Below are 27,886 nucleotides of genomic sequence, written 5' to 3'. Positions count from 1 at the left end.
GTCACTTAACCCTCCATTGCTCCATGTAAGCTGCATTGAGCCTGCCATGAGTGGGAAAGTGTGGGGTACAAATGTAACAAAAAAAAAAATCATATATTAATTATATTTATTTATTTTAGTTGTTGCATTTGTATCCCACATTTTCCCACCTCGTTGCAGGCTCAATCTGGCTTACAATATTCATGAGTAGTGGAACTACATGAGAAAGTATACATTTAGTAATAACAGAAGGATTTTGGGTAACATGATAATGATAAAACATAATAGTATTTTAACGAGCAAACAGTAAGAAATATATAAGAATTATATAAGAAAATATACATTTTGTAATAGCAAAAGGATCTTAGGTAACATGATAATGAAAAACATGATAATAGTTATATTATTATTATTATAGGATAATTAGTTATATATTTACATGAGGTGCATATTAAGATTTCAGAATTGATAACATTTAAGAAATAAAAGCATATTGAAACATCAAAGAAAAAATAAGGTGGTCACTCAGAATTTAGTTCATGAATATTCTTTGTGGTTATCCGCCAAACCTGAGTGGCTGGGGTGCCTGCCTCCTCCAGGGCCAGGCTTGGGAACCACTGCTGTAATCAGCTCCTGTTGTGTTCAGTCCTAACCACTATCCTAATACACACACGACCGGTACCTAGAGGGTTAATGTAGTGCGGGACCCGGTGCCTTGTGGGTAGTCCGATTTACAGGGCTGTGCTTGCAATGCAGCGCTCTCGCCTCTCTCTGACCCTTTCTCTATGTGAGTATGGCTTCCTTCCTGCACGTCGATCTGGGCTCCAGCCTTTCTCTCCTAATTTGCCCTCCGAGCCCCTTCGTCCTCGGGGGATGGCTGGTGGGCGCTGGCTGAAGCTGCTGGAAGTCAGGTACCTGCTTCGATCTCTGGTCGGGAGCTGATTTGGAGGGAGAGAAGGTGATAAATTGGCAAACCAAGCCCCCCCCCCCCCCCCCCACAGCACGTGGTGCCGAGATCCATATTTGCAAAAGGAAGTAGGACGGAGCTCAGTACTTCGTTTCGCTGGGCTTTGAATTCAGCAGTAGATATAATATTGTAGTTTATGATCAGGCTTCCTTATCGCATAGGTGCTGTCTGCGTCCATATTCTGGGCCATTTTCAAGAAAGGTAAGAGTTGTACAAAAGCTTGGAGCCGACGTTTTCCCATAAAAGAACAGGCCTCAGAGAGAACTGTGGAGGATCCGTGTTTTACCGAGATTCCCTGGAAAGTTCGTAAACTTCAAATTAAGCAGAACAGGCGTTTATTTAGATTCTCCATGAGAGATGGTGCTTCTCCTGTTATGAAGCTATTACCTTGTTTTCCTGTGAAAGTACTTATTTTGTTCAAGGCGTCAGTGATTGTTTTTAAGGAAGTGTTTGCCCTTTGATAGCCCCAAAAGTGTCACATTTTTTTCCACAGAAATATTTCTAGTCTTTTTTTTTTTTGGGGGGGGGGGGGGGGGGGGTGGATCAGTGAAATCTTTCTGCCCAATATTTAAAACCATTTAACCAGCCAGGAACAGCTTCTGGTGGTTAAGCAGCACTGCAATATTCAGTGGGAGCGTGCTGGTTATCTTGGTGTTTCCTGGATAAACGGTTATATCATGCAATATAATTGGCTATCTACAAATATTCAGTACATCGCCAGGTAAGTTTGGTGGCCAAATAGCAGGTATAGCCTTGAATGGTTTAAACTTAACCTGCCAAAAATAAACCAGATTTTTAATGCCAGTCACACTAAAAACTTATCTCTCTATATAAAAGGCAACACCAACGTTCTATGAAGCCTCCAGCCGGAAGTGTGAAGGGGGCAAGATATCCGGTTTCCCTATGAGTGTCTGCCTTAATCTATAGGGGGTGAAGTGCTTTCAGTGTACGAAGGAAGAGCAGGACTTGGGGGTGATTGTGTCTGACGACCTTAAAGCTTTCAAACAGGTAGAAAAAGCGACGGCCAAAGCCAGAAGGATGCTTGGGTGCATAAAGAGAGGCATGACCAGCAGGAAAAAGGAGGTGATAGTGCCGTTGTATAAGTCTCTGGTGAGGCCTCATTTGGAGTACTGCGTGCAGTTCTGGAGACCGCACCTACGGAAAGATATAAACAGGATGGAGTTGGTCCGGAGGGCGGCTACGAAATTAGTAAGCGGTCTTGAATGCAAAAATTATAGGGACAGGCTTATGAGCTTCAACGTGTATACGCTAGAGGAGAGAGAGAGGAGACGCATGTGTTAGGTGGGGAGAATCTGATAGGTACGGACGGGGAGAGGGATCTTGGGGTGATAGTATCTGAGGATTTGAAGGCGACGAAACAGTGTGACAAGGTGGTGGCCGTAGCTAGAAGGTTGTTAGGCTGTATAGAGAGAGGTGTGACCAGCAGAAGAAAGGGGGTGTTGATGCCCCTGTATAAGTCGTTGGTGAGGCCCCACCTATTGTGTTCAGTTTTGGAGGCCCTAGCTTGCGAAGGATGTAAAAAGAATTGAAGCGGTGCAAAGAAAAGCTACGAGAATGGTAAGGGATTTGCGTTACAAGACGTATGAGAAGAGACTTGATGACCTGAACATGTATACTCTGGAGGAAAGGAGAAACAGGGGTGATATGATACAGGCGTTCAAATATTTGAAAAGTATTAATCCGCAAATGAACCTTTTCTGGAGATGCGAAGGAGGTAGAACGAGAGGACATGAAATGAGATTGAAGGGGGGCAGACTCAAGAAAAATGTCAGGAAGTATTTTTTCACAGAGAGAGTAGTGGATGCTTGGAATGCCCTCCCGCGGGAGGTGGTGGAAATGAAAACGGTAACAGAATTCAAACACGTATGGGACAAACATAAAGGGATCCTGTTCAGAAGGAATGGATCCTAAGGAGCTTAGCCGAGATTGGGTGGCAGAGCTGGTGGCGGGAGGCGGGGATAGTGCTGGGCAGACTTGTATGGTCTGTGCCAGAGCCGGTGGTTGGGAGGCGGGGATAGTGCTGGGCAGACTTACACGGTCTGTGCCCTGAAGAGGACAGGTACAAATCAAGGTAAGGTATACACAAAAAGTAGCACATATGAGTTTATCTTGTTGGGCAGACTGGATGGACCATGCAGGTCTTTTTCTGCTGTCATCTACTATGTTACTATGATAGAAACGTTTAAATATCTCAAGGGCATTTATGTACAGGAAGAGAGCCTTTTTCAAATGAAGCACAGCTCTGGAATGAGGGGACATATGACAAAGATAAGAGGGAATAGGCTTAGGAGTAACCTAAGGAAGTATTATTTCACAGAAAGGGTGGTGGAGGCGTGGAATGGTCACCCGGTGGAGGTGGTGGAGTCGAGGACTGTTCCAGAATTTAAAAAGGCATGGGATAAGCATGTGGGATCGCTTAGGAACAGGAAGAATTAGGGGTTACAGAGGATGGGCAGACTGGATGGGTCATATGGCCTTTGTCTGCCGCCATGTTTCTATGTTTCTAGCCAGTGTTTGGAGAAGGTGATTTATCTGCCAAACTTTAAATCACATTAAAAAACAAAGTCCATGCCATTTTCTGCTAATTCTAAAATTTGTTTGAGTACACACAGCACATATCTATCGATGTTCTATTTAAAAAGCCTGTTCTCTGTGTTTTACCGCCCCCCCCCCCCCCAAATACATTTGCTGCACTTTCTGTTTCTTTAAAGGGGGGGGGGAGTGCTAAAAATATGCTAAAATTTGAAAGGATGTGATAACTCACTTAAACAATATATTCCTCCTCTTGCAGCTGACCGAGGCCCCTGCACCGCGTAAGCTCCTCTAGAGGCTGGCAGGGCATGGATGCCAGGACCCTCCGTGTTGACAATGTTCCCAGCGTCACGTCAGATGACAGGATGCATGACAAGCTCCTCATCCACTTTCTGCGACCCAGAAACGGCGGAGGGGAAGTGCTGGAGCTGAAGTACCCCACTGAGGAAACCGGTGTGGCCTTTCTAACGTTTCAAGAGAAGGAAGGTAATGGAGCCGTTGAGGACATGGGAGGGGCACAGGCGGGGAGGAAGGCTACATGTCACACTGCGAGAGTTTCAGCAGTTAGGCCAGGTACGTAGATGGAAGACCGAGGTGTATAGATGGTGACACAGCAGTGTAAGGTGAGACAGGACCAAGGTGCATGGGAAAGGAGATTGGGTGGCAGAGCTGGTGGTTGGGAGGCGGGGATAGTGCTGGGCAGACTTATACGGTCTGTGCCAGAGCCCGTGATGGGAGGCGGGGCTGGTGGTTGGGAGGCGGGGATAGTGCTGGGCAGACTTGTACTGTCTGTGCCAGAGCCCGTGGTGGGAGGCGGGGCTGGTGGTTGGGAGGCGGGGATAGTGCTGGGCAGACTTATACGGTCTGTGCCAGAGCCCGTGGTGGGAGGCGGGGCTGGTGGTTGGGAGGCAGGGATAGTGCTGGGCAGACTTATACGGTCTGTGCCAGAGCCCGTGGTAGGAGGCGGGGCTGGTGGTTGGGAGGCGGGGATAGTGCTGGGCAGACTTGTACTGTCTGTGCCAGAGCCCGTGGTGGGAGGCGGGGCTGGTGGTTGGGAGGCGGGGATAGTGCTGAGCAGACTTGTACTGTCTGTGCCAGAGCCCGTGGTGGGAGGCGGGGCTGGTGGTTGGGAGGCGGAGATAGTGCTGGGCAGACTTATACGGTCTGTGCCAGAGCCCGTGGTGGGAGGCGGGGCTGGTGGTTGGGAGGCGGAGATAGTGCTGGGCAGACTTATACGGTCTGTGCCAGAGCCCGTGGTGGGAGGCGGGGCTGGTGGTTGGGAGGCGGAGATAGTGCTGGGCAGACTTACACGGTCTGTGCCCTGAAGAGGACAGGTACAAATCAAGGTAAGGTATACACAAAAAGTAGCACATATGAGTTTATCTTGTTGGGCAGACTGGATGGACCGTGCAGGTCTTTTTCTGCCGTCATCTACTATGTTACTATGAGATGGGATTTGATATACCACCTTTCTGTGGTTATAATTAAAGCGGTTTACATATTATATACAGGTACTTATTTTGTACCTGGGGCAATGGAGGGTTAAGTAACATGCCTAGAGTCACAAGGAGCTGCAGTGGGGGTTGAACCCAGTTCCCCTGGTTCTCACGCCACTGCACTAACCATTAGGTTACTCTGATGGTGACACAGCAGTGTGAGGTAAGGCAGGACTGAGGTGCATGGATAGTGGCACAAGATATTGCAGAATTGAGGTACCTAGATGGTGGTATAGCACAGCTGTTCTTGGCAAGAGCTGCAAACAAGGCTGGTGTTCAGGATCTCCACAGTGAATATTCATGAAATACACGTTTGCATAAGTATGGCTAAGAGTACAGAGCCCAATATTCAAAGCTGCTGGTTAAGTAATACTGACAAGGGCTGTCCACTGAAAATCACCACAGACTGCTCTGACGCTGTCTGGAGAGCACTGGGGTGATCTGGAGGTGGAAACAGGATCTGTCCAGAGACTGGTGATATTTTGTGCCGGTATGCAGATAACTTAGGGAAAAAAACTGTCCTAAATTATCCAGATTCATATCCGGAGAGTGGCACTGAATGTCACTATTTTCTTGAATTTGGGGGCAGTCAGCGCCGTACATGGATATTCAGTGCTAATATCTGAACATCGTCCGTCACTGAATATCCTGGTAGAACTTTAAACACTGTAGCTGGAGTTTAAAAGAATTGGTGACTGTAAAGTTTAAATATTGCCCCTCACAGTTAATTTGCATGGCATTTGGTGTGCAGTCCTGGCATTTCAGCTGTTCTGTGTCCTTCTTTAGAGCGTGCAGGGCAGCGACTTTTCAGCAGGCGACCGTTGGGTTTTGGGCTGGGTGCCAGGTCTTTTGTTGTCTGCACTGTTCCCTGGTAACCCAGCCTGCAAGACATGAGACCTGAGCACAGGATTTACTCAGCTGCTGGGCTGAATGTTAGCATGCTATTTACTTTTATTCCAGAGACTAGGCAGTTGGGGTTTTTGTTTGTTTGTTTAATAAAAAGTCCCAAGAGGTGGCACCAAAGTGAACGTACCTGTAAACATTTATCTGTGATGCTGGTGGACTGTGGGCCTTGGCTAAAATTTGAAGTTTTACGTCAAACTGTATCTGCTGTACACCACCATAGGTCGATCTCTGTCAAGGGCCCTTTTACCAAGTACTACTACTACTACTTATCATTTCTAAAGCGCTACTAGACTTACGCAGCGCTGTACACTTGAACATGAAGAGACAGTCCCTGTTCAACAATCTAATTAGGACAGACAAACAGGACAAACAAGAGATAAGGGAATATTAAAGTGAGGATGATTATATAAGGGTTCTGATCAAGTGAACAAGGGTTAGGAGTTAAAAGCAGCATCACAAAGGTGAGCTTTTAGCTTAGATTTGAAGACGGCCAGAGATGGAGCTTGACGTACCGGCTCAGGAAGTCTATTCCAGGCATAAGGTGCAGCAAGATAAAAGGAACGGAGTCTGGAGTTAGCAGTGGAGGAGAAGGGTGCAGATAAGAGAGATTTACCCAGTGAACGGAGCTCCCGGGGAGGAATGTAGGGAGAGATGAGAGTGGAGAGGTACTGCAGAGTGAATGCACTTATAGGTCAATAAGAGGAGTTTGAACTGTATGCGGAAACAGATAGGAAGCCAGTGAAGTGACTTGAGGAGAGGGCTAATATGAGCATAGCGACCCTGGCGGAATATTAGTCGTGCAGCAGAATTTTGAACAGATTGAAGAGGAGAGAGATGGCTAAGTGGGAGACTGGGAGAAGCAAGTTGCAGCGCTAAAAGGTGGTCTACGGTAGCCTAACGTGGGTCTTTCCTGCACACTGAGGCCACAGTTTTCTTTTTTCTGATAATAGCCACAGACTAGTTTCCCACTAGCGCATGAGCCCCTACCCCCACCTGTTTTGTAGGCGGTAACCTGCTAATCCTGTACCATCAGTTAGTGTGCAGCAATGCCCGTGCGCAAACTGATTAGCATAGCCACGCCCACTCTCCATCCCCAAATGCCCCCAGTGCTAAAAAATGTTTTAAAAATTTTTAGCGTGAGGGCAATGCGCGTCGATTCCAAAACTACCACTTGACTCCTTAGCATGCCCTGCAGTAGCGCATTTTAACCCGCAGGGTTAAGTGACTTGCCGAAGATCACAAGGAACAGCAGTGGGATTTGAACCGGCCATCTCCGGATTGCAAGACCGGTGCTCTAACCACTAGGCCACTCCTCCACTTTGATATGTTGAGAGTTGGCATTTCACTGATCTGAAAGCATTTATGCTTTGCTTTGTAACACTTCTACATCAGTAGCAAGGCAGTGTCAGACAAGCTGAGTTGCTGCACAATTTTAACTTTTTTTTTCTTACTTTATTTTTAAAAATTTCCCACACTTACATGATTTTTTTTTGTTGTTGTTGTCAGAATCCTGTGGCTATTTTATATTCATTTATTGGGATTTATTAACCGCCTTTATGAAGAGATTCACCCAGGTCATTGTACAACAGGTAGATCTTGACATAATCAGCTTATGTTGTTTTAACAGTATAGCAATGGTAAAATGACAACATAAAATACTGTATTTGGAGATAGGCAAATTAAATCCTAGTAATAACAATGACAAGATACAGTATCAGAAACATACCTATTAAAACAGCACAGTAGGACATTCATATGGCAGAAATATGATAAATGTCAGCAGGATAGAAATGATACACTATAATAGACAGCATGGAAAAACATTCATATCCTATATAATAAAACGCACCGCCAACATTCTGAAGCTGACTGCATGGCTGAGGCATTCCTGCTCTCTTTATCCATCTCCTGAATTGACATCACGTACTTCCGGGTTCATCACAAGCAGAAGTGACCAACCACACAAGGTTTCTCGGCTTCAGAATGTTGGATGTGCATTCTATTAAATAGGATTGGTCAGTTCCTTGAAGCACAGCCAGAGCTCAGCGTCCTGCACAGTAACACTCAGACACCAGAGAGAGAAGGGGGGGGGGGGGGGGGGGGCTGACACCAGAGAGAGAGAGGGAGGGAGGTATCTTTGTCACACACACACTCTGTCTCACAGTCAATGTCTTTCTGTCTCACTCTCACACACTGTCTCTCAAACTGTATCACATTCACTCTCTATGTGTCACACGGTCACTCACACGCTCTTGGTCTCATACACTCAGTCTCACAGAGAGTCTGTGTCTCACACACACTCTCTCTCTCGCACACACTATCTGTGTGAAACACACTCACTCACACTGTCTCATATATGCACTTGCACACACTCGCATTCTCACACACACACTCTCTCTCTCACAGACACACTCGCACCCAGACTCACTCTCTCTCTCACACACACACACTCACACATTCACTCTCTCTCTCACACACAGTCACTCTCACATACACACTCCGAGGAAAACCTTGCTAGCACCCGTTTCATTTGTGTCAGAAACGGGCCTTTTTTACTATTAATACATATGATACTCATGATCAATACAAATCTAATACAAGGCATGCATTTTAACTGTCAAATAACATGGCCTTGATGCTCACAATGTCAGTACAATAGAAGGAAATATTTTAATAGGCAATCAGGGGGAGGGATGTAGGAGGAATTCACTTGAGACATACAGACAGGCTAGCCCAGGGGTGGTCAACCACTGTTCGTGAGGGCCACAATCCAGATGGGTTTTCAAAATTTTACAATGAGATGGATTTGAAGGTACTGCTTCCAATGTCTGCAAATAGATTTCATGCATATTCAGTGTGGAAATCTTGAAAACCTGACTGGTTGAGGACCATGGTTGCCCACCCCTGAGCTAGCCAATGCTTGTGCCTCCCCTGGTGACAGTATTCCATATTCCAGTCTCTCTGACAGTGTAACCAGCTTATGAAAGTCTGTTCTTTTCATAAAGAGCATTACTGGTGTTGGGTGCATTGTTATATCAGGAGAAAGAGTTGTTCCCTCACTGGAAGGTGCTGGGCCTGAGAAGTTTTGATAGTGACTGCACAAGGTCGCTGACCTTTGTACTGACGAACTGAGGCTCTGATTCCACAGACATTTGTGACATGAGACTGAATGATGCAATATCCCATCCTGAACTGTTCTGATTCTGTAACTCTGCTCTTTTTATTTAAGCCGGATAGCTCGGGCACGTAGGATTCATTGCTGTTTGCAGGAATAGCTCTACTGGTCATTAAAGGCACGTAGCCAGGTCTCAGATCTTTTTAAGGGGGGGTGGCAGAAATGTTTGCCTTGCCCTGCCGCTGCCCCACGACCCTCAAATACCTGAGCTAGTGACAGTCCTCAACTCCACCATTAGAAGTGCTCCCCATTGCCTGTGGCCGCTGCCACCTCTGTGCCGGGCCTTTCACCTGATGCATGTTCAGCTTCTGCCCCACCCCCTGCACATGCTTAGTTTGTGCTTGCAGGGACCAAACACAAATTGTGTGTGTGTGTGTGGGGGGGGGGGGGGGGCAGAAGCCCCCTGTGGCATTACAATTGGTAACAATGTTGAAAGCTCCAACTACCTGAAGAGGACAGGTACAAATCAAGGTAAGGTATACACAAAAAGTAGCACATATGAGTTTATCTTGTTGGGCAGAGTGGATGGACCATGCAGTCTTTTTCTGCTGTCATCTACTATGTTGTTAAGTCATTGCTGACTTTTCATCAGCTAGCATTCTTATCTGTCAGCACTAGAGGGGGCTCTTTGTGCCACTTCCTGTACTTTGGGGTTCAATGGGCTTAATCGTGTTGGGTTTCTGTTTGTTTTTTTTGTTTTCCCCAGTGGCAGAGAGAATCTTGGGGAGACAACACAGGCTGGAACTGGATGGAAAGATCTATAACTTGGATGTGAGGCGAGTGGAGAGACTTAAGACTCCAGATGCTGAGGTGGGTATCAGATTTTAACCAATTGGCTTTGATATGATGGAAAATATGATGCCTTGCGTACTCTGGGACAAAGGTTTCCCTTTTTCTTTCTCGGTCCTACATAAGACCGAAGTAGAAGGTAAATCAGAAGCATAGATTCCAAGATCCGTATTTTCACCTTTCCACTCTGGTCTTTTTGGAGAACGTGAAGTTTCTCAGGCTTTTTTCAGATGAGGTCATGATCGGAGCTGACAGAGATTTCTGTTTCTGTAGCACCCATGCCCTGCTCTGCTATGTAGAGTTCTTGTTTTTCCCATTGATTCTTTGCCACTTGGCTTCAGAAAGGCCTTTCTGTACATATAAAAGGGCTTTTATGGAACTAAACCAGGGTTTGCATGGGGTGACAAGAAGACACATACTTCATGTGACCATAGTGTAGGTGTGGAGTGGAATGGGTAGACGTGACGTGTCTGTTTACTCTTTCCAAAAATACTAGGACTAGTGGGCATGCAATGAGGCTACAAAGTAGTAAATTTAAAACAAATCTGAGAAAATGTTTCTTAACGTGTAATTAAACTCTGGAATTCGTTGCCAGAGAATGTGGTAAAAGGCAGTTAGCTTAGCGGGGTTTTAAAAAGTTTTGGATGGCTTCCTAAAGGAAATGTCCATAGACCATTATTAAAATGGACTTGGGGAAAATCCACTGCTTATTTCTGGGATAAGCAGCATAAAATGTTTTGTACTTTTTTGGGATCTTGCTAGGTATTTGTGACATGGATTGGCCACTGTTGGAAACAGGATGCTGAGCTTGATGGACCTTTGGTCTGTCTCAGTATGGCAATACTTATGTACTTATGACGGAGTTTGGGTGGCATGTGGACAGTCTTGGTTTACAGGCGTATATGTCTGGAGCTTCAGTCCAGCTGTGATCTCTGCCGTTTGTGCTCTAGTAATTTTGTGTATATAAAATTACCTCCAGGCCCAAGTCTTGGTGTGCTTGTCTGACATTTACAAGGCCTGGTAGCCTAGTGGTATAGTCGGGGCAGGAGTGATCTCCAGTCACTTCTGTCCATGCTGACTTCATTTTCAAAATGGCTACCGCAATCTCTAGCAGCAGTCTTGACTCAACAATAAAAATCACTGGTGTCCTCTTCCCAATTACCCCAACATGTTGAACTCTTCCCAACCCCCCTCCTTCTTGCTGGCATACTTTGAAGAGGCAGGAGTGATGCCCACTTTCTTTTGCTCAGCGCCCCCATGTTGGAAAACGGAGGAGCCTGACCCTGTGTGGTACATCCTGTAATGTACAGCACAGAATTGTGCCCAGACTACCAAATAAAAGCATAATACTCAACTTATTTCTCTGCACCAATACTTTGTAATCCCAATTACTATGTAAGCCGCATTGAACCTGCTTTGAGTGGGAAAGCGCGGGGTACAAATGTAATAAATAAATAATTCCCTTGTTTTGCAGACTGACCCTGTGGCATGTATCCAAGGATTTATTTATTTGTTGCATTTGTATCCCACATTTCCCCACCTATTTGCAGGCTCAATGTGGCTTACATCATACCGGAGGTGCATTTGCAGTCTCCGGTGTTTACAAATACAGAGTGATTTTGAGATGAGATAAAGTTCATGTGGGACAGCCATATAAGGTCGTTGAACAGTGGGAGAGTTGTGTGGATGCACAGTGCAGGGATGGGTGGCACCATTTTTCAAGGTGGCATCACATAGGCAGGAGCAAGTGGACATCCATATCCAGCAATTCTCCTCCCTCCCCTGCCTTCCCCTCCATATCCAGCAATTCTCCTCCCTCCCCTGCCTTCCCCTCCATATCCAGCAATTTCTCGTCTCTCCCTGGGCCCTGGCCTCCCATCCATGTCCATCCTTGTCCATTGATGCTCCTCTCTCCCCTTCCCTCCTCCATCCATCCATATCCAGCAATTCTCCTCCCTCCCCTCCATGCCCAGCAGTTTCTCCTCTCTCCCTGGGCCCTGCCCTCCCATCCATGTCCATCCTTGTCCATCAATGCTCCTCTCTCCCCTTCCCTCCTCCATCCATCCATATCCAGCAATTCTCCTCCCTCCATGCCCAGCAATTTCTCCTGTCTCCCTGGGCCCTGCCCTCCCATCCATGTCCATCGATGCTCCTCTCTCCCCTGCCCCCCTCTATCTATCCATATCCAGCAATTCTCCTTCCTCCCCTCCATGTCCAGCAATGAATCCTCTCTCCCTGGGCCCTGCCCTCCCATCCATGTCCATCGATTAATGCTCCTCTCCCCATCCCTCCCGCTCCCATGTCCACCTGCCTGCCCTCTTCTCTTCTAGTATTTAAATTATTTACCTCCTTTTCAGCAGCTGCGCAGTGTCAGTGAAAGCGCTGTCTGACGTCTCTCCACCAGCCTTCCCTTCGCTCGTTTGTTCCCTCAGTGCCCCACCTTCTTCTGACGTCATTTCCTCGAGGGCGGGACACTGAGAGGGAATGAACGAGCGATGGGAAGGTTAGAGATGTCGGGCAGCGCTTTCACTGATGCTGAGCAGCTGCTGCGACGTCGGACAGTCGGAGCGAGGTAAATTTAAACTACTGGAGCGTCAGGATAGAGCGAAGGAGGCTGACTGAGGCGCGCTGCGCGGGGCCCCCTTAAGCGCGAGGCCCTATGCAGTCGCCTCGACCTAAGACCGGCCCTGCATCTTCGACTCCTCTCTCTCCTTCTCTGCACATATTTAGCAGACTGCTAAAACCTGTCGTTTCTTTCTCTATAATATCACCAAAATTCTCCCTTTCCTTTCTGAGCACACTACCAGAACCCTCATCCACACTCTTATCACCTCTCGCTTAGACTATTGCAAATTGCTTCTCACAGGTCTCCCACTTAGCCATCTCTCTCCTCTTCAATCTGTTCAAAATTCTGCTGCACGACTAATATTCCGCCAGTGTCGTTATGCTATTAGCCCTCTCCTCAAGTCACTTCACTGGCTTCCTATCCGTTTCCGCATACAGTTCAAACTCCTCTTATTGACCTATAAGTGCATTCACTCTGCAGCTCCTCAGTACCTCTCCACTCTTATCTCTCCCTACATTCCTCCCCGGGAACTCCGTTCACTGGGTAAATCTCTCTTATCTGCACCCTTCTCCTCCACCGCTAACTCCAGATGCCGTTCCTTTTATCTTGCTGCACCATATGCCTGGAATAGACTTCCTGAGCCTTATTCACTTGTTCAGAACCCTTATTTTATCATCCTCACTTTAATATTCCCTTATCTCTTGTTTGTCCTGTTTGTCTGTCCTAATTAGATTGTAAGCTCTATCGAGCAGGGACTGTCTCTTCATGTTCAAGTGTACAGCGCTGCGTACGTCTAGTAGCGCTTTAGAAATGATAAGTAGTAGTAGTTATTCTATAATGATGGAACTACAAAAAAAGTGCTAGATCTGATGATAATGTACCTAGCTATAAAAGGTGGTGGGAGAGTAAGATGATGTACATATAAGGATTAAAGGAGTTTGGTCAGTTTATATAAAGTTGTTAATGAAGATAGGGAGAGAAATGTCTCTTGTGGGTGAGGCCCAGTATGTTGAACTGAATTCTGAATTGGATAGGAAGTCGGTGGTAACGCATAAGGAAGGGTTTTAGGGAATCAAGTCAACGGGAACGGCAGAGAATTTTAATGGCTTGTGTTGATTTAAGTGTTGGGAACCAGAGCGGAAGGGCAGCTGAGCAGACTGGATGGGTCTTTATCTGCTATTGCCTGCTATGTTAGATTCCAAATTAATGACATGTCTGGTTTTTAGCTTACTTTTTAAACTCAGAAGTATTTTTTTGTCTTTAGGTGTCTTCCTGACATTGTTTTTGCTTCCTTTACTCATATGTGTTGGTTTCAGAATGAATGCACCATCCCAGAGGGAGGTAAAGGCAGACAGTTGTGGTCTCAAGAGCTGCAGACAGGCCTGGGTTTCAAGGGACCCCTATCAGATACATTTGATTTCAGAAATTGGTCCATCTGCATCTTTTGACTAGTGTAACCTTAGTCCCCATCAGACAGTCATGGATGCCAACTAAGCTCTTTGGATCAGGCCTCAGGCAAGGGCGTACAAATGATAAAGGGCTTGATATTCAGACTCCCGGCTAAATCCCGCGGGAGGCACTGAGCCCGGATATTCAGTGCTGGGCCATTTCCGATGACCACCATTGAATATCTGGGGGGGGGGGGGGGGGGGGGTTGCCGGTTTAAACTTTAATCAATCTAGTCAATATTCAGCGCTGGCCGCACCTCCTCCTGTTCCCATTCATGAGCCTCCTACTTTGGGTACAGAGCACCTCCTATTCCTGAGCCTTTCCCCATTCCTGAGCCTCCTCTTTTGGGTACACAGCACCTCCTCCTTTTCCCATTCCCTGAGCCTCTTCCTTCGAGTCCTTATAGTTGCTGGTGGGGCTTTCAGAATTGTCTAATTTTTCTTTTGGCCATACTAGTCCCCTCCTATATCCACATTGCTCTGAGGAAGCCGGTGTGCTACACAACAGTTTTGAAACCAAAATGTGCCTTGCACTTGAAAAAGTTGAGAAACACTGAGACAGAGGGCTGGTTTAAACCCAGTTCTCCAGGCCAAACTGTGTGGAAGCTCTGCTAGGGGACCAGTAATGTTAACAAGCAACTGAAGATTGAAGCCAGGGGAAAGAAGATACTCATCACCAACCTTCTCTTCTCCCTGTGCTTATTCTCCACTGTCCTGTAAAAAGTAGCAGCTTCCTTTAAAGATTCATAAGCGAGATTACTGCTTAAGGTTTACACAGTAACTACAGTACAGTCTCAATTATCTGACATAAATGGGACAGATCCTTTGTTGGATAATATGGAAAACAATGGTAACCCCTCAAACAATGCAGAAACAACTGTTCCATGCATCCCCAGGTGGTGAAGATGATGCGCTTCAGAGGAGGGGGATGTGGGTGATGCACCGAGAGGGGTGGGGTGATACGCCAAGAGGGAAGAGGGGGTGATGCACTGAGAGGAGGGGGGAGCGTAGCGGTGACCCGCCCGGGGTGGCAGCCAACCTAGGTATGCCACTGTATCACTGTTCAAACAAACAAAATAATCAAGCTGAAAGGTGCATGCCATAGGCATTGTACTTAGGCGCATTTTGGGGCATTTGTCTTCTCCCCTCTTATCTGCACTCTTCTCTCCCTCCTCTCTGAACATCTTCTCTCACTCTTTCTCACTCCTCTTTTCTGTGATCTCCACTCACCTTGCAGGTCTTCTGCTGACAGGAACTGGGAGTCCCTCTAGCATTTCCTCCTTTACCACTGTGCATTTGGCTTCTCTTTTGGTAGTCGGGAGTTTTGTAATCTGTGGGCACTGTATACTTCAGTGCGCAACTGCACAACTCTTCCTGTTGATTTCTGTGTGTGATTTAGTAAAGGTACACAGACATACATTTCTACATCCTATAATGTGTATGGATGGTGGACAGACAGATAGCGTTTCCACCTCACTCCATGTCACAAGGAACAGGCTGCTCCAGTCCTGGCTTACCCTATTGCATGCATGGATTTTTAATTTCTCTTGGGGAAACTCGATGGGACAATCAGAACTCCAAGTCTATGCATATGGTAGCTAAAACCAGGACTGAAGTAGGCTGTTTCTTATGACATGGAGTCAGTGATCACCCTAAGACACTTGGGCAAACCCTCCACAGTAGGCACTTTTGCTTGTTGTGACATGTAGATTGCATATTATTGACATTACCCATAAGGGTGAAAGAGATGGGTTGACTGTGCTGGGATATGACTCTACGAACCCCAAGTGAAGATGCGATCCTTCTGTCTATTATTATTAATAATGGAAAATGTGGTCTGCCTCTTACCTGTGATCTTCATGGTAGCACCAAAACTCTTCGTAAAATCTGCATGAAGAGTAATTTTTTCTTCTAAATATTTTAAAAGTCCATTTTGCCCAGTTGCTTTGTGGCCTGATGGTTAGTGCAACGAGCTTTGATCCTGGCAACCAAGGTTTGATTCCCACTGCAGTTCCTTGTGACTTTGGGCAAGTTACTTAATTCTCCATTGCCCCAGGTACAAACCTAGATTGTGAGCCCTCTAGGGACAGAGAAAGTACCTGTATATAATGTGTACAGTGCTATGTACATCTAGTAGTGCTATAGAAATGATTAGTAATAGTAGCCCCAGTTGAGAGGAACTCTGGGATCCAGTTACTCTTTGTTATTTTGCAGTAGGTGCAAGAGAGAGAAGGGATGAAAAGATCAATATGAAAATCATTAATTCTCATAGGATTTTCCAAGAAACTTGGAATTGAAAGTGCTGCCTGTATAGATTGTCCATGCTATGCTTATGATTGTCTGAGAGAATCTTAAAGCTTACTTCATAATATCCCAGACAGATCTGATGTTGGACTGTTATAAAATGGGATTTCACCGTATTTTGGTTGTGCCTTGGTTCTGTTGAAACATCAGATTTCTGTTGTCTTAATAATTCCAGTGCATTCATATTCTGACAGGTATACATGTTCATGAGGACTACACTGGACCTGCACTGGTTCCGAGACAAAGATGCCGTGAAGCAGTTGGTGAAGAAACATGGCTTCAAGATTTCTTCACACACCGGATTAGGAATAGAGATTGAAGGAACTTTCCCAGCACTTAAGAGGCTTAGGGATGAGCTCTTATGCTTGGCTAGAGCTAATAAGAGGATACGTGTGTCTTCACCATTGATTAAAAGACATCAATCAACTGAAAACCACAGCACATTTCATTCTGAAGGATCTTTATGGAGCAGGAAGGAACTCACCCAGACCGGATGGATACCTGAAAGAAATGTAGATTACTTGCATGGACCTGACTATTCAATGGCAACAAGAATGTGCAGATCACAGTTGGACAGCTATCAGAATGAGCCTCCTAGATCCCGCAGTAGTAGACATAGCACTGAACCCCATTCATTGCCGACCCATATTCGAGGTAACCCCATGAAAGCTTTCCCTGAGGCCAAATTCAGTCTTAGTGATGTACCCATTTCTGCTTCTGGCTATCATGGTGGTGGTCTTGGCAGCATTTCATTGACTGGTACTGCAGACCAGCAAGAGAAGCTTCAGAGTTTACTAAATGCTAAAAGCCCTAGAAGAAATTCAGTTGATTCTTACTCCTCCTCCCCATTGAGTATGAAGTATTCAGCAGGTAGCAGCGGGTCATTAACCCCCAGATCTGACTCATCTCATTGCTTTACTACAGACAGGGACACATTAGAATACCTCCAGGCTTTCAGTAAGCGTGAGATCAGTGCAATCCTGGACTCCCATTCTGTTGAGATGAACATAGAGGATCAAGGTGACATTTGCAACTTAACATTAACTTCACATTCATTCTCCTCAAAGTCTTTAGAAAGTGCTGTTAAAAACTTTTCTGATCTCCTATCTAACACCCAGAAGTATTTAAGGACTTATGATATTCCTCTTTCTAGATTTAAGCTTGAGAAACATTCAGATATCCTTCAGAGAAGTAAGATGATAGGAGAAGTGTACCGTACTCTGATTGTGATGTATAAAGACAATTTGCACTTGATAGGACCTTCACTGGAAGTTTATGAGGTTTATCAGAAACTTCTAGGGGAGGGCCCTCCAGACCTTGGTGACCTAGACAGGGGAGGTCCAGTTGGGCATTTGGTGAAAACAAAATACAGAAGGGACTCTTCCTGCCCTCCTCCTGTAGAAGTGAGAACCCAAGATGTTTCTGGGTGCATGACTTATGATGCCCTCAAATATTCTCCAGGTAGCCATGCAAAGTACGAACACGAGGAACTTTCAAAGAAGGTTCAGAAGAATTTGCCAGACACAGAAATATTCAACAGATACAGACCAAAAAGAACCGCATCTGAAGGAAGAGGCAACAGCAAGAGAGGTTTGGGATCTCCCAGCACATCCACAACAACACGGCAAGAAAGAAACCTACCCCAGACTAACCCAATGGAGAGAGGAAGGAGCTCAGTCAGAAATACAATGAAACCTTTGGACATGTCAAACAAAAAGTCTATTAAAGAGAAATGGTCAAGATAAATATTTGTGATACTGTCACCATTCATCATATGTACTTTAATTTTATATATGGTTTCCATCTCTGCTGGTACCTACTATACCACCATCAAACTAAGATCTGACTTCCCATTGACAAGGCTTCCCAAACCTGTCCTGGGGCCCCTATAGCCAGTCAAGTTTCCAGCAGGTTCACAATGAATATGAAGTAGATGAATTTGCATACACTGTGATTCTAATATATGCAGACATATTTAATGCTTATTCATTGTGGATCTTCTGAAAACCTAATTGGCTCTGGGGTCCCCAGTACAGGTTTGGGAAGTCCTGGCCAACAGTATATTCTACACTCTACTCAAGACCACCAAATTAAGGCCTGCTTTCCCCTTTGGTGTACTGCACACAGTTGGACCAAACAAGAGATCGGGATCTATAACGGAAGCTGTGTATATATATGTCAGTGATGTTTCCTTAAACCAGTGGTTCCCAAACCTATTCTGGGGGCTCCCCAGCCAGTCAGGTTTTCAGGATATTCACAATGAATATTTATGAAAGAGATTTGCATGCAGATCTCGCTCATGAATATTGATTGTAGATATCCTGAATACCTGACTGGCTGGAGAAACCCCCAGGACCAGGTTTGGAAACCACTTCAGGCTGGCTATTTAAACTTCAGGCTGGCTATTTCACTCTTTTTAGCTTGTACCCTTTTTGCCCCCCCCCCCCCCCCCCCTCCAGCCTCAACCTGGAAGAGCAGCTAGAAACCCAATCCACAGGAGTCACTTAAGAGTGTGATTTTTGCTTTGTTTTATTCATGAATTATGCCCTCCCTTTTTCTTTTAGTTAAAGAGAAAGGTGAAGGACCTGGGAGTCAGGAAGAACCGTTAAGGGTCACTTTGAGATTTTTGTTTTTATAGATCACAAGGTATGACTCTGGGGTGGAAGAAGAACAGGATCATTTGAAAACTGAAACTTGAACAAAATACAGGGCCTTTCTAAATTTGCCCCCACATCCCTTTGCCTTTCCTTCCATGGAAGCTTGAGTTGCTTTCTGGGAAGGGAGGAGGTACCTGGAGAAGGAACAATTGTCCACATATGGTTAGCCACATAATGAACAAAATAAAATTATTACCATTGGAGGAAAGGAAGAAAACGTAGGAAGATCAGAATATGGTAGTGAATAATCCCATTAGGCCTATCTAGTCAACAGTGCCATAGGCCCCCTACTGAGTTTTGATTTCTGCACAAATCTTCATAACCAAGAGTCTTCTTATCATAGGCATTTTTGAATTTTACCACGGTTTTGGCCTCAACTACTTCCACAAGGAGGCCATTTCATATATCTGCCTCCAATTCCATGAAGAATCTCTTGCCTCACCAAAATCCCAGAGAACGCTTTCTTTTACAGAAGTGATTCCTCCTTTGGAAAAGTGGTTAATAACCATCTCTCTAATGCAAATCAGGCTTGTTCCACATAATTATACAGCGCAGTGGGTTTAAGATTTATACCTGTTAAAGCAGACAGGAAGTCTGTGGTGCAAAGTAAACTAAACAGGTTTTTCAGGATATTCCTAATGAATATGCATGAGAGAGCATGGGTTCCATTATATGCAAATCTATCTCATGCATATTCATTAGGGATATCCTGAAAATCTGGCCTGGTTGCAGCACTCCAGGGTTGAACTCCTGCATCCTTGTCCTATAGGCACTAGAGATTGAGAATCACTCATACCCAACAACCCTGCCTGGGTAGTTTGCTCATAGATAGATAGCGCTGCATAATTCCTCACAGTATTAATCATTTAAAATACTTATTTGCACTAATTGAAATGATTTGCTCAGTCCTTTAAGGGATTGTAAAGCATTCCTCATGTGAAGTATCTGGAAAAGAGTTCTTTTAAAATTGCACACTGACAAGATGAGGCGTAGACATTTTCAGGGGTGTCAACTTGAGTGGAACAGGGGTGGAGTTGTGATGTATTTATGTATTTTATATGTGTGGGCATACGTAGAGTACATGCACACATTTTCACTTTCTGTGGAGCAGAAGTAAACTTTTTGTTTATTTTTTATCCATGTAAAAATTGTCATATCTAGGTGGAGTACATTATAAAGACATTTCACAACACAATAAAAGTAAAATGTAAAAAGAAAAACTCAGCCACCTATAAGTCCATAAATCACCCAAACACTGGAAGAAAAAGCTGAGCTTTCACTTTTCTTTCATAAATGCAAATCCAGAAGAGGAAACCAAAGGTTCTGCAGAAAGGGCAGTACAATCCTCAAAAGCAGAACACATATCTTCCAATATTTAAAAAGGCTTTTATTCTTGCCACTTTAAAACACAACCCAACATGGCCACGTTTCGCCTCTCTAGAGGCTGCGTCAGGGATTATCAACTATTAGGGTCCCAAAGGGCACAAACACCTAACAGTAGATATAGCAATTAAAACAGCTCAGCAGCTAGCAGCAGGATAAAAAGAGTGTCACCTCCTTTGTCAATACTACACCATAGTATATAGGACTGGGTCATAGTAACAAAATGTCTGACTTCTTGTGGTGGTACGCGTACGCCTAACCTCACTCAAGGAAGACATCTTTATCAACAACTGGCCCTGAAATCTCAAAACCTGTCTTGGTACGGGCCTCTTAAATAAGAGACCAAATAAGATGATTTATTAAAATAGTATCATCTTTAAAGTCAATCCTTCACTTGATAGAGAATCAACGATGAGCACACAAGATAGGTGTAATGTGAGCCCCATCGTTAATTTTGTGGTCGTATTTGCAGTAACTGAAGATGTAAATGTACTCCCTGGATGCCCATGAAAAAGAACATTACCATAGTCTGTTTCACTCATTACCAATGAGAGGATTAGAGGAGCTGCAGCACTTTGATCCAAATACGGATGAACAAAAGAACATACAAATAGCCATACTGGGTCAGACCGGTGGTCCATCTAGCCCAGTATCCTGTCTCCAACAGTGGCCAATCCAGGTCACAAGTACCTGGCAGAAACCCAAATAGTAGCAACATTCCATGCTAACCAATCCCAGGGCAAGCAGTGGCTTCACCATGTCTGTCTCAATAGCAGACTATGGACTTTTCCTCCAGAAACGTGGCCAATCCTTTTTTAAACCCAGATACACTAACAGCTGATAACACTTGCTGCAAATCCTGACTGTACCACCTGCAAAATGTATTTTTTAAAGAGCAAACCCTCAGCCAACCATTACTTGGGTAACTATAGGATCCTATTTTATAAAGGCAAATGGGAGGGTAATTTTATAACAGGGTTTAAAAAAGGTTTGGACAAGTTCCTGCAGGAATGGTCCATAGTCTGTTATTGAAATAAACATGGGAAAGGCCACTGCTTGTCCCTGGGATCAGTAGCAAGAATCTTCCTACTATTTGAGATCTGTCAGGTACTTATTCCCTGAATTGGCCATTTCTGGAAGCAGGATGCTGGGCTACATGGACTATTGGTCTGACCCAATGTTGCTGTTTTTATATTTCTAGGGTGCCTGGTTTAAGAGGGCAAATATGTGTCTAGTTAGGTGCTATTTTATGAAGACACACAGGGCCGAATTCTACGTATAGCACCGAAAGATCGGTGCCGGAAATTATCTGTGCTAAGCACCATTCTGTAAAGGTTTTTCAGCCTTTAAAGAATGTGAGCGTGGTGTGGAAATTGCATCTAACTTTGGGCACTGAACTTATGCCTTGGAAAAGCAGATGCAACACTCGCACCCAAAGTTAGGCATTGATAGGTCTAATTCTGCAAAAGCACGCCTAACCTTTAGAAGTGCCCTGACCCACCCTGGCCATGGCCTCTTTTGAAATCCACGCAAGACCAGTTAGGTGCGGTTGGTGGACAAACATGCAGATCAGAGATCTGCGTGTAACCCCTCAAGTAATGTCAAGTGCTGGTTAACACTGATGGCTGCACCAATAATTAACCCAATTGAGATCTACACGCAAATTCCGGTGCCGATCTTTCAGCGCTATATATTGAATTTGTGGGGATATAGACCTATGGGATCTTTATAAAATACTAGTAAGGAGCAGAAATGATGCTTACCTTGCCGGAATGGACACTTCCACCCGCTTTTCAGCAGGTATAAATGTCTGCCCCTGTATTATGCAGGTACATTTGTAAGTTAGCATATTTTAAAAAGCTAGTTGTGCCGTTGTGAACTCTGCTCAGGATCCATCCAAGCCTTCCTTACATACTTATACCTCTGGATTCTATATATGGCACCCAGAATTGCATGCCAAAATGCACCCACAAATTAATTGAGTAATGAGTGAATTAACGCCAATAATTGGGTGCTAAAACTCATTCAAATTTGCATGCACTTCTGGCCGTGCATTATTCTATAAGGCACGATGCCTAACTGTACTAGCCTGTAACTGAAAAGGTGGGCATGGCCATGGGTGTGATGGGGAACATACCAAAAAGTTGTACATGGAATTAGAGAAAACGGTCTCAGCACACTTAACTTGGGTGCCAGCATTTTCATGCCCTTTATAGAATGGTCTATAGCACTGTTTTTTTTTTTTTGTGCCAAATTTTGAACATCATGTATTGACTCGAGCCCATAATGGCAAAGTAGCACCATTATGTGATAGGAATTTTGTAAAAACCCTTTTATGTATGTAAATCAGCGTTTTAGGTGTGAAAAAATGGCTTATGAAATTATCCTTATAGGTGTCTGATGTCTTTATAAAATGCATAACTTTTTACTTATCAACTATTAATTTTAAAAATAAATTTGAGAGGACCATCATATTATAAAGGAGGGTGTAACAACTCCTCATACATTGCCTACTCCAGTCCTTCCTGAAGCAGAGTGAAATCAAAACGTGATATTGTGTCGGATGGATGAAGTTGAGCCATTTAGGTGGAATCAACTTTAGAAGCTAAGGGGTCCCTTTACAAAGGCGCAGTAAAGAGTGGCCTGTGGTAGTGTGTGTTTTGGATGTGCGCTGGGCCACTTATTTACTGTGTCTGGAAAAAAGTTTTTTTTATGGGCCAGGAAATGGACGCCGGCAAAATTAAAATTAGCACGTGCCTATTTACGGCCTGAGCCCTTAATGCCACCAATTGACTTTGCGGTATGGGCTCACGCATTACCAACCATGTAGCTCGCAGCAACTGCCGATTACTGCTGGGAACGCCCCCCGCGGTAGAAAATAGAAAATTATTTTCTACAGCGGGATTCAGTGCACGCCAAACTTGGAATTACCGCCAGGCACACATGCGAGCCCAGCGGTAGTGCCGATTTGGCACGTGCGACCCGCGCCTTAGTCTTTCCACGCCTTTCTAAAAGGGCCCCTATGTAAGCCATTGTTAAGTTGAAATTTAAAAGAACAGCACATATTGATGGATTGAGGACACATTATAATGCATTTGGAGTAACATTTTTAAAAGGTATAGATGATTATGACTACAGAGGAGGAGTTGAAAGTCTTATATCATCCTTCATAACATAATGATCCACTAAAATGTACATTTGACTTATTAACTATTGATTTTAAAAGTTATATGATCTAGTTAGGTGGTCTTTCAGTTTGAATTTTGAACCAGACCTGTGGTGGAGGACCTTGATTGCCTTTATAAAATAAGCAATTTTTTGTACATTTAACTTAAACACCTAGTTATGACATTACCCCCTGAAAGATAATTTTATAAGGGGGCACCTAGATTTTGGTGCTAGGCAAATGCCTATTTGGTACCTATTCTGCAATACAAATTAGGCTCCTACTTTTCATTATAGAATAGATCATAAGCCATCTTATGAGTGCAGACTTGGACATTTACAGCAGCCTTAGAGCTGGTGTACATTTGCCTAGATTGCAATCAGAATGAGCATAAATGATCAAATTTTATTATCTACATATATAAATGTGTGCCCTGCCAGTGTTCCACCCAGATTCCACCCATGCGAACATCCACCTGCAGCATATGTATGCACCATCGCATCTTGGCGAGTGCCTACAGAATATAGCATAGCCAGGATATGGTCATTGATTCACGCGAATGACTAGAAGACCAGCATTTACCTGCATTCCTGATGCCTAAAACTGGGCATCTCTTTATAGAATTACCTCCTAACTCTTTAGTGTTCTACCACTGTATTTGATGATTCTCAGTTCGATCCTAACCTTGAATCATCTACTTTATTCTTCTCAGTCACTGATATGCTTTTGCTGTGTGTCTTGTCTGTCAGTCTTGATTGGACTACAAGCTCCAAGTAGTACGGAATGTCCATTATCCCCCATATTCTGTATGGGTCACCCAAATTTGGGCATAGATCCCAGATTTGTGTGTAAACTAATTAGACAATAACAATCACTTACTGAAGTTAACAAGCATTTAGTTGTCAGTAATTAGGAGGTTACGTGCAGATCTGTCCTACAATCTATACTATAACATGTGTGTCTAAATTCATAGCATGCAACTCTAGAGGGAGTGTGGCCATGGGAGGGGCCTGGGTGGGTTGGGGAGTTCCCAAAAATTAGGCGCAATGTTATAGAATTCCTGCATTTGTACGTCTAACTGGCATCAGTCGGGCACCAGCCTTTGGAAAGCCCACGTGCTCTTACCCAAAGTTAGGCTTGAAAGGCTAGATTCTAAATGTGGTGCCTGAAAAATCCACGTGGGAAAAAAATACACCTAGGCGCATTCTCTAAGGTACACCTAAATTTTATAGAATAGGCTGAGATTTCTGTACGGTATATAGAATATGCCGAGCGCCTCGCTACGTTACCAAATTTGGTCAGGTCCATTTACGCCATGTTTTACTTGTCTTATTAGTCACAGAGCAGGTGTATTCTATAATCGCGTAGATTTTAGAAAAGCCCATTCCACGCACATAACCACGCCCCCTTTTCAACTGTGCGACTTGGAATTTACATGCACCTTGTTACAGAATACACTTAGCGAGTTGTGCATGTCAATTGCAATTAATGCCAATTAGTGCTGATAATTGCTTGTTAACATCCAATTGACAGCGCTGATTACTTAACTGATTAAGTTACGTGCATTTTTATAGAATACGCTTCAATTTCCGCACGGAAGTTAAGACACAATATATAGAATTTTGGGGGAAATACGTGCTAAGCTAACATTCCACAAAAAAGTTGCTCCGCATAGAGATCCCTGTACAAAATACTAGCTTAGTGCAGATCGTCCTGACACCTAACCTTGGGCACCATGTATTGAATCTGTCCCTTTGTGTCTCTTCATACATCTGATGTGTGCAATACAGATCATTGAAATAAACTTTATTAGACATAATTGCATTAAAGCTCAATACAATTGTTGACAACTTTTATATTTTTTTTTACTGGCTTTATAAAGTATTTTAAAGAGATGTTTAGTGTGGGCTAGTCGCCACTGTGCTACTAAGTGGAAGACAGCCCATAAAACTGAAGGATTCCATGGAAATGCAAGACACCCAGGCATGCCATCTGGTGGTTGGGTGGAGGGTTCAGAGGTGAAGGGAGAAAATTGAGGGAGGGAAGGCAAGCCCCAAAGAGAGAGCCTTAAATGTAGCTATCCGGGATCCATGGCAAGCAGTGATACCAGCCTGATGCTGCTTTTAACTCCTAACCCTTATTCACTTGTTCATAACCCTTATTTTATCATCCTCACCTTAATATTCCCTTATCTCTTATTTGTCCTGTTTGTCTGGCCTAATTCGATTGTAAGCTCTGTCAAGCAGGGACTTTCTCTTCATGTTCAAGTGTACAGCGCTGCGTACGTCTAGTAGCGCTTTAGAAATGATAAGTAGTAGTAGTAGATAACAAACCCACCACATCAACAATATAAAGAGGAAACCCGCACGGGTACCATAAGTAAAAACTATTATTTATATTTTAGACTTAAATGAATACATAACCATGGTGGCGCGTGGCATGTTTATAATGGTACAACATTCAATTCTGACATGTAAATATCTTGTTATGTATGGTTTGTCTATAAATTCCTTTTGGCTGTCTGTGTAGTTTTGGTGTTCTAAAGTTGTTACATATTTATAGTGGCTCACTGTTAAATGCCACTAATTTTTCTTAATTTTGTACATTTTGGTGTGATTATTCTTTTTGGATTTATTGATTGTATATTTATCACAGGTTTTCTAAAAGCACAACATTAAAGTATGAATATACTTATGCTCTTTTGGTGGGTTATATTTTTTCAATCTCATTAAGTATATATTATTGTCCATTTGATATTAAGGGGTCCTTTTAATAAGCTGTGGTACGAAGTACTCATCACACCCTTACGCAGGTTTTTCCTGCACGCTAATGCCGTTCTTGCCGCAGCCGGAAAATGGCTGATTTTCCGAATTAATGGCCTTGCGCTGTTATCAAAGAATATAATCCCACAGAGCTGACAAAACTTTCAAAATTAATGAAAAAGTGTTACAAAATGTTTATAGTAGTGTGCTCATACTGCTTAGCGGGACTGCCACATCAAAAGGTTTTCAAGTATGTCCATGATTTTACAATCATTGCACACTTTTTAAAAAATAATTTTTCATCCCGGTCATGATCAACACCACCAAATTCACATTTCAAACAGTATTGAATATTTGGCCGTTACAAAAAATGATCATGTGAGCCCTTACCGCCACCTATTTTGAAAGTGGCAGGGCTCACATGGTAATCCCGCACTAATCAGCACGTGGTAATATGTTTGTGCTAACTGATTCTAACTGTCATGCTCGCTCTCTGCCCCCAGACATTCCTTCTCTGAGAAAAGTAAAGAAATTTTATTTATTTATTTATTTATTTGTAGCATTTGTATCCCACATTTTCCCACCAATTTGCAGGCTCAATGTGGCTTACATTTGCCGTAATGGTGGTTGCCATTTCCGGGTAACAGAATTACAAATGGAATTGCGTTAAGGTGCATACATACATGGTAATATACATGGAACAGATCATGGTATATATATAAACCGTGTGCATACATGCATAGTAAAGAAGAAAAATACATTATGGTATTGCATGAAGGTTTCTGAATAATAAATTGGATTGTAACATACATTAGGTCATTGACTATAGAGATCATATTCGACGTAAGGATTAAAGTATTAATGGTTGTTCATTGATAGCAAATAAGTTAATCAGTCAAGTGATAGGATTTCAGTTTTATCTAGGACGTGTTAAGTCTTATTATCTAGTATTTAAGATGAGTGTTTGTGGTATGCCTTCTTGAACAGATCAGTTTTCAGTAGTCTTCGGAAGATAGTTAGGTCTTGTGTTGTTTTTATGGCTTTCGGTAGTGCGTTCCATAGCTGTGTGCAAATGTATGACTACTACTACTTACTACTACTTAACATTTCTAGAGCGCTACTAGGGTTACGCAGCGCTGTACAAATTAATAACTAAGGACGGTCCCTGCTCAGAAGAGCTTACAATCTAAAGGACGAAATGTCAAGTTGGGGTGGTCTAGATTTCCTGAGTAGAGGTGTTGTGATTAGGTGCCGAAAGCAACATTGAAGAGGTGGGCTTTGAGCAATGATTTGAAGATAGGTAGGGAGGGGGCCTGGCGTATGGGCTCAGGGAGTTTGCTGTGTGCAAATGTATGAGAAACTGGTCGCGTATGTGGATTTGTGTTTTAGTCCTTTACAGTTAGGATAATGAAGATTGAGGAATGTGCGTGCTGATCTTTTTGCGTTCCTGGTAGGCAAGCCTATAAGATCTGACATGTAGGTCGGGGCTTCCCCCTGAACGATTTTGTGGACCAGGGTGCAAACTTTGAACACAATTCGTTCTTTTAATGAGAGCCAGTGTAGTTTTTCTCTTAGGGGTTTGGCACTTTCGTATTTCGCTTTCCCAAATTGTTTTCAGTGCGTGGTTTGCACGTGCACATTGGGTTTTGTTGCAGGTCGCCTCAGTGCATCCTGCACTATAAGCTGCAGTAAACATGTGCTAGAACTTACTGCAGCTTAGTAAAAGGAGCCCTTA

The 27,886-nt window shown here is 43.9% G+C and overlaps 1 protein-coding gene across 3 annotated transcripts; it reads left to right on the top strand.

The window, feature by feature from the left end:
* Window positions 1–772: 772 nt before the first annotated feature.
* RBM43 (RNA binding motif protein 43) lies at window positions 773–17,929 on the top strand. Of its 3 annotated transcripts, none has more exons than XM_030196716.1 (4): window positions 773–890; window positions 3,759–3,985; window positions 9,783–9,886; window positions 16,378–17,929. In XM_030196716.1, exons 2-4 carry the CDS (start codon window positions 3,808–3,810, stop codon window positions 17,926–17,928), a joined length of 1,833 nt encoding a protein of 610 aa, XP_030052576.1. In that variant the 5' UTR covers window positions 773–890; window positions 3,759–3,807; the 3' UTR covers window position 17,929. The 3 variants fall into 3 exon arrangements, with proteins under 3 accessions (XP_030052576.1, XP_030052585.1, XP_030052594.1); XM_030196725.1 differs by having other exon boundaries at window positions 773–937; XM_030196734.1 differs by lacking the exon at window positions 773–890 and adding an exon at window positions 1,047–1,147.
* Window positions 17,930–27,886: the final 9,957 nt, after the last annotated feature.

This window comes from Microcaecilia unicolor, chromosome 1 (assembly GCF_901765095.1).
Source record: "Microcaecilia unicolor chromosome 1, aMicUni1.1, whole genome shotgun sequence".
In the NCBI taxonomy this organism is placed as follows: domain Eukaryota; kingdom Metazoa; phylum Chordata; class Amphibia; order Gymnophiona; family Siphonopidae; genus Microcaecilia; species Microcaecilia unicolor.
The sequence above is the reverse complement of the archived record's forward strand: the minus strand, read 5'-3'. Positions and strand labels throughout refer to the sequence as shown.

Coding starts and splice junctions, on each gene's coding strand:
- RBM43 (XM_030196716.1), top strand. CDS start 3,808: ATGGATGCCAGGACCCTCCGTGTTGACAATGTTCCCAGCGTCACGTCA. Junction 3,986..9,782: donor AACGTTTCAAGAGAAGGAAG/GTAATGGAGCCG, acceptor TGTTTTCCCCAG/TGGCAGAGAGAATCTTGGGG. Junction 9,887..16,377: donor TTAAGACTCCAGATGCTGAG/GTGGGTATCAGA, acceptor ATATTCTGACAG/GTATACATGTTCATGAGGAC.